Here is a 7,659-nt window from a genome sequence, read left to right on the forward strand (position 1 = left end):
GCGTATGGCATTTGCTGCAGATAGACTGGATGGTGCTGAACAGATGGACCAAACGCTGGGCTTGGATAGGACTTCCCCTCCTTACCATGGAGCCCTGCCAGACTTTGCTGTGCAGGGGAGCTGCTCCAGCCTGGCCCAGAGAATAACTGTGGGACAACGCACGCAGGTGCTACTGAGGGGTAGAAAGTGCACTGACTCCGAATCCTTACACAGCAACAATGCTCTCAACATCTTCATGACTTCTGTCAAAAAAAAGTCTTAGCCGGGTTTATGTGAACATTACAGACATATTGCTGACTGGCTGGATATACTGCCATTTAAGGAGATAAGAACTGTAATAGGAGATAGGAACTGTTATGTTGTTTCCTTGCAGTCACAAGAGACTATGACTGAACCTTCCTAAAACCTCATGTTAATGGAGGAGGGACAGAGTTTCTCTGCAAATACCAAATACCATTCTGAAACTTGGGATCCTTTGTTATTTTGAGATCTTTTCACCCTATCAATCACTGCCATTCATTCAGCTCCTCGGGGCATTTCTTTCTGCAATGGTCCTACAGGGGAAAGCAGCTCATGGCCTCACTTGCTTCTTACAGAGAAGCGCTGGCTACCCCTGCTCTGCAGGACCCCTCAACTCTGATGCCCTGGCTGTGGGACAGCTTCACCTACAGGTGAGGTCTGGGCTTGCGCTAACCCCACCACAGCCTCCTACATCCTTGTGTGCGCGCAAAGGGCGCGTGGGCGTATGGACCAGCCAAGAGCTGTGCCATTCCCCGAGCAGCTGCCAAGCTGGATGGTGAGTCAACCAGGACCCCGGGTAATCGATCATAAGGTAAATTGAAACACAGCCTTTGTGGTCGAGTGGATAACCCTGGGACTCAGACTCTGCCTCAAACTTCCTATGCGCACGTCAGTGTGATTGCCCTGTGTTTGGGATTGCCTGTCTTTAAAAGGCAAAATGGTAGTCACTCAATGGCCTGAGAGCTGTAGATGAAGATAAGTCCTAGATTTGGTCATTATTTTGGTGGCTCTGCTCTGTAAATCAACAGGTCTACCCAAGTTAAGAAAAGATCCCATTTAGTTCATGTCATTTTAATCTTTGATTAGTTTTTAGCGTTTGAATAATGGCTTTTGTGACAGATGTGATGTGTCACATTTCCAGGCTTTTAGAGGGGAATAATGAGTATCATGACCTTTCACTTCTCAAGAGTCGCTCAGCCACTGAACTCTGATGCCGCATGCTGCAAATAATCATTTCAGCTGGCTAGGGCTGGATAATCCCAGCACGACATTTCATATCGAGTTCACTTTTCAGTGATTTATTTGTAATTTCTGCTAAACCACAGTTAAAGTTATCCAGCGCTTGGCTGCTAGATCAGTAACAGATAACCCTTGTCAACAGCACAGTTTGTTTCGAAGGCCAATGTAACTAGGAGACTGAGAATAAATTGGTAGGTTAAGAGGTTGTATGTGGGAACTGATGCCCATCCTCTGTCCGAACGCTGACTTCCAGATCGCAGTGCTGTCATCCGGCTGACCTTCCTCTCTTTTCCTCTCCTGCCCTTGGCCTAAAGTGAAAGCACCTCTCTGTAGTCAGAGCTGAGCCTGAAAAAGAAGAAACTCACAAAGATATCCTTTCAGAAAAAAAGAAAGGCTTCTTAAAAACAAGTCCTTGTGCTTTCACCTTTGTCACAGCCCACGCTTCGGTACCGGCACCACCCAGGGCCCCAGGATATTTTGCACTTTAGCTCTCAGATCCAATCCAGCCTGGTTAGTCCTGTCCTCGCTGCAATCGTACGCTGGGAGCGTCGGCCTCACCTTGGATCACTTCTTGGGAGCCTTCCCCAACAGCAGCATCCCAGTCCCCTCTCTGCCGTGGCAGGTACGTCCCTAGGAATTGCACTCCTCGCAGTGGCAGGAGAGGATGTAGCGGTAGGTGGCAGTGAGCCGCATGCCCCCCGAGCATCGCAACCGCATGGCCTTCAGCTTGGAGGTCTGGGGCCGGCAGCAGTGGCAGGTGGAGCGGAAAGGCTGCTTCAGGACGGTGCTGAAAGAAACCATGGGCTCCGAGCGCGACGTCTGGCTGCAGCGCCCTTCGCAGCGAGCCAGCAGCACCATCTGCGAAGGAAAAGAGGCGGATTAGGAAACGTGCCGTCATGGCTGCCAGCGCGCAGCTAACACCAGCAGATGGGTACCTCCTTCCAGTCTGGCTGGTCTTCCCTCACTTACTGCATCTCGCCACCGTGGGGAGGGCACCCAGCCCCACACAGTGCATTGCCCCTGAGCTGCGTCTGAGAGAGCAGAGGAGGTAACATGGGAAGGAGGAAAGGCAAGGCTCCTCCTGGAGTCCCAGGCACTGGCTCCGATAAGGACTATGGGGCCTGCTTTTCTGAAAGCCCCGGCTCCAAATGATCACAGCCAGCCCTGCTTTCCAGGCGCAGTGACTGCAACTGTGACTTGCTGACCCCAGATTTGTGGCAGCCAAGCCCTTAAATCATCAGCCAGACTGATACTTTGGTTGGATATTTTCCAATGTTTTGAGTGTATATACTAGTGATCAGCAGAACTGCTCCTTGGGGCCAGTGAATATCTCAAATGCTTAGATATATAAACATACAGAGTAGAAATATAAAGAAGATGCTCAGTTTATTGCTTCTAAAGGAGTACAACTCTAGCTCCCTCCTTTTACAAAGATCACCTTGAATACGTATTTGCAATTATATGTGCATGTATAGATACCTGCATCAGTTGTATCTGTATAAAATGCAGTGATAAATCAGTTGTATCTGTATAAAATGCATAGCATAAGGCAGTGAAAATGTAAACAAGATGAACTCATTGGCAAACATGAGGGTTCACTAGTGAGATTTTCCAAAAGCAGTGCAGGCTCCATGGTTCTTCTCCTCCTGAGTTCACCGACTGAGCTGTGACCAGAACAACATAACTTGCACGACGGGAGGCACTAAGAAAGGAAAGCCCATGGGGAGTCACCTGCTCCCCTTCCCAACAACCCCTTGTTGAGTAGAGGAGATGGATAGTATCCTAAGCTCTATATAAAACATGGAAAGGATCTTCTAAAGCTCAGGAAATTATGTGGTTAGAAACAGCTATTACCACCTTGATAACGGGTAAGTGTTGGACAAGTTTGAACAAAATCTTATACCTTCCTGGGGAATGAAATATTAAGTCCACATCAGCTAACTCTGCTTAACCAACACAAACTTCAAAATCAATTTATTATATCATCCAAACAAGGTCAAAATGTGACAGAGGTGAGAAAGTAGGCAGTAAAACAGTCGTAAGTCTATCGTATAACCAAGGAAGAAAATTACATTTTAACCATGCTGCACATATCTCATTTTCTTCCAGACAATCTAAAAGGATAACTACAGATGTGACAGCAAATATTTTACAACGTTAAACCCTTTTGAGCTTCTTTCACTACACGTGCTCAACTGACTGCAAATATCCAAGTCTTGCAAGCAGGTATGTCAGATTTTTAATTTTCTCTTTAGTCAGAGTCATGAGGAAAGATGAGAGAGAAAGAGAGAGAGAATATTCCTGGTATCAAGTAGGAAATACCAGCACTGTCTGTGTCCATGGGAAGGGCACCGATCATCCATTGTAAAATGCTTAAAAATTAGTCTTCCGAGAGTACTTGCATGCTAAATGGTTTGCTTGGAAATGTATTCATGTATTAACAACTACACTTCCAGTCAACACAGACAGATCACAAGGAAGATGTCTTCATGAGCTGATGATCGGGGATTGATACCATTTTTTTTCTTGGTGTAACTAAAACACGGGTTCTTGTTGCTCTCCAACAAATATGCCATCCTTCATGATTTGTAGCATAAAATAGCTCCCTGTGATGCTGCATATTCATAACCGAATTCACTTCAGCTGTTAGTAGTAATATGGTGGGAAGGAAATTTCAGTGTACTGTTGAGCCACACCCCAGCTTTAGACATATCAGCTATGTCAAGCTCCTTAATACCAGTATCTTTAGTGTATATGAGAGCAGGGAAAGGGACAATCATTACAGTGCTAGCACCCCATTACTGACAGATAAAGATCCACTTTTGTCCCCTTGGTAAACAAAACTCACTTCCCATAGTGACAGGCAGACAGCTGGTGAAGAGCTACACAGGTATCTAATCCTGCCTCTATTGCAAAGGAAAGACAGCAGATTGGGACATTTAAAACAGTTAGTTCCTTTCCCAGCATCTTGACAGCTCTTGTTAGGTCCCCCACTTTGACCAGTTCACCAGACTGTGTGCACTCTCAGGTTATTCCCAAGCATTTGGCTGAAGAGGAGGGTGAAGAGCAATCCAATGACAGCTGGCAACCGCTTAAGGTTGCAAAGACAACGGAGCCAAACTCTCCTCAGGAGTGGCAAAAGGGGACATGGAACAGCCACTTTTTGGGAGGTTCAGAAGACCTGCAGAGTTGCTTCCAATCAACATTTCTATGATTCTGTGATTTCAGCCCAAATATGACAGCACGCGTTGCGGTATGGTGGAGGTGACTTCTAATGGTTGATGCTTCTGGAGCTGGAACGGTTAGTCACTTCTGGTACTGTTACCCTAAGGACTTTTTATGGCACACATCTGCTCCTGTATCTGCAGGTACTTTCAGAAATGTCAGGAAAAAACCCAACCCCCCAAGGAACAGGATTAAGGACTACAGAAGAGTTGCAGCAGTGTAATTACAGGGTAGAATTATCAGATGTGCCAAAATCTGTGTCTCAATACATTTCTTATGAACAGCAAGCTTTCTAATGCAAAACCAGTCAGTATTTCTTCAATGTGCAACTGCATTTATAATTGCTTTGCAAGCCTTGTCTTTAAAAACATGTTTTAGTCTGTGGAGACTCTAATTTTAATCTCAAATTTTGCTGGCTACTTAGTTTTTCATAAGAGTACGGTCAGTGTTCATATCATGTAAAATTACACAGTGTTGGGTTTATGCCCTGTTTTTGGATGACAGTGTGAATTTTTACAAATGGCCAGTACCATCAAGTCAAACTGGCAGGACAAAATATTTTCAGATTTCCCATTTTTATAGCTTTCTAAACTTCTGGGCTAACCTGAAGTCCACAGCAAAATTTAACCTCCTCCTCCTCATAAATCCAGAACAGCACCAGTGGATTTTGGCAGGTGTGCAAATGAGCTGGAAATAGCACGTATTTTAAAAGCTTTGCTTTGCCATTTAATCAATCGCACCAGCTGCTTATTGCATCGTATACTATAGTGCAATAGAGATTATCGCCTAAATAATTAGTAATGCTATGATGGCATAGCACAGTAATACAGTGGGTGTATATATAGTAAAAACGTGTGGGTATTTTATAACCTGATACATGTGCCTCTTGGCTCCCCTCATCCCCCGCACATGTGAGCTCCTGCATGTCACCTTGTGATGCTGGATCCGGAAGCACAGCGTGCTACAACGTGGGAACCGCGGGGGTCTCACACGTGTGAGCAGCTAGGGAAGAACAGGTTTTCTTACTTAAAGTCAGCATACCTTCATAGGTATCTGGAAGGTCGCGAAAGAGAGTAACCTGAATCTGAGGCAATATTTGACTCTGATCATTTGAGTCGTATTCTGGAAATTCAGAAGTTGTGAACTGGTTTGTAATTAACAGTGTTTGTAGCCCTTTTTTCCGCACTTTTCAGCAATAAGCTGAGGCCCGAAAGCAGATAGGCTGAGATGCATGAGAACAGACTTTCACACAGTATCCGTGGCCTGGCTGCAAGCAGGCATTACTGAAAATCCCTTGAGCTACCTCACGAGTAAATGTCTTCAAACATTTGCTAAATCTTCCTTCATCTGGTCCATGTCTCTCTGGGCTGGATTCTTTAGTGCGAGGCTGTCAGTGGTAGCACACTTCTGGCACATCTGGAGGAAGCACTGGTGACAGCCAATACTGTAATTTAGGAGGCTCTGGTTGCAGCGGCGAGGCGATCCAGCACATCGATGAAGACCAGTGGGTCTTTGTGACAGAGGTCAGGCAGAATCCAATATGGTCAGGAAAGGCAATACCTCATGAGCTGATACAAACATTTCCTTGAAGTCAAAGGAAAACACTTTTTCAGGAAAAAATGACCTACTTCCATCCCTCTTTTCTGTCTCTTTTATACGTTCTGTTACTGTAACGGACTACATTTCCGAAGGCTTTGGAAACCTGTTTTCAACATCTGCCTGAGGTCACACGCAAGAGGGATTTTAATGATTAAATTATATTGGGTGGATGTTTCCAAATGTAACAAAACTGCTTCCCATGTGGGTACAATTGGCAGCCTCCACAGAGAAGCACAGTGGACATAATCCTTTTTTAACCAAGATGGACAGCAAACATAATATGTCTTGCAATTTCTGAAGCCATTTTTAACTTCTGTAATTCTATGCTGCGCTAAAAGGGAAAACATACAAAGTGAAGAAGGATGGCTCGGTGAAACCAATATATCACGCCAAAAAAGGGCAAAGTCTCTGCTTGACATCAATCATTAGTCCAAGCTTCACAGTGGAAACTCGATGGAAACAAGAGGTACCACAATGCCCACAGCTACTCCCGCAGACCTTCCTTTTTTTGACTTGTTTATATTTTATCACAATATATATAGGAACAGACATTGCATCTAATTTTCATTAGCAAGTCTAATATTGGTCTGTGTTTATATGCTAGATCAAGAACAGAAGCCATATGTCTACCAGGATGATTCAGATCCCTGAGATCTTAAAAAAAAAGAGCTTGATTTAACAAAGAGAGAGAAGTTTTCTAGGAAATGTCAGCATTATTTTGCTTTGTATGGAAACTGTTTTCATTTTCCACTTCATGAGACAGTCCATACAACTTGCAGTATTGTTAAAAAACTTCTTGAAACCATTGTGGAATTTGGGAAGCCAAGAGATGTGATAATATTTTCAAACATGATTTCCATTAAAGGCTTGATTTAAAAAAAGTCACTGACATTTTTGCAGTCAGAGTTACAAATGTTTATGTCAACAGCTTTTTTCTCAAAGCTCAGTTTTGAAATAATGTGGTTTTCATTACAATGCATTCTGTGTTCTCATTTCCATCAGTCCCACTTCTAAAGGCCTGATTGCTTTTCTCTGTTATTAGGGATGCTAAGAAATGGAGTTGTCGGTGGGTTTTCTTCCTTCCTTCCTTCCATTCATCCCTCCTTCCTTCCTTCCTTCCATTCATCCCTCCTTCCTTCCTTCCTTCCTTCCTTCCTCTTGTTCTTTCTTCAGAAAAATAACCCTCTCTGATGTCTGTGGCAGCCAGAGTTTTAAGAAAAACCCAGAGGATGGTGATGGCAGTGGCGGAGCGAGGAAGGCAGCCACACAGTGAAAGGGCTTTGTTGCGGTGTGCAGGAGCGTGCCAGACCCCGCGGCACGTCCCAGCCATTGGGCAACAAACCAACAGAGTCCTGGACAGGCACAATCGCAGCTCCCGGTCATGTGGACCAGGGAGCAGCCCCCACCTAATACAGTTATCCTAAAAGCCTCCACCAGGAGAGCCAGCTGAGGAGCAAAAGCCCTTGGGCTGTGTAGGAAGCAAAGCCCTGAGCATGGAAGAAAATCGTGGCCGGAGGTGAGGCACGGGCTGACCGCGGGGCAGGCAGGAGTGTGTGGAGCTGCGGGGCTGGGAGT

The 7,659-nt window shown here is 45.0% G+C and overlaps 1 protein-coding gene across 2 annotated transcripts in view; it reads right to left on the reverse strand.

Annotated features, from left to right (window-relative positions):
- Positions 1–1,303: 1,303 nt before the first annotated feature.
- Positions 1,304–7,659, reverse strand: part of NDP (Norrie disease (pseudoglioma)) — a 20,518-nt gene continuing 14,162 nt past the window's right edge. For both annotated transcript variants that reach the window (XM_009583791.1, XM_009583790.1), the window contains one exon: positions 1,304–2,118. In XM_009583791.1, the coding sequence (XP_009582086.1) occupies positions 1,891–2,118 (228 nt within the window). In that variant the 3' untranslated portion in view covers positions 1,304–1,890. The remainder of the gene's footprint in view (positions 2,119–7,659) is intronic.

This window comes from Fulmarus glacialis, unplaced genomic scaffold (assembly GCF_000690835.1).
Source record: "Fulmarus glacialis isolate BGI_N327 unplaced genomic scaffold, ASM69083v1 scaffold21558, whole genome shotgun sequence".
NCBI lineage: Eukaryota > Metazoa > Chordata > Aves > Procellariiformes > Procellariidae > Fulmarus > Fulmarus glacialis.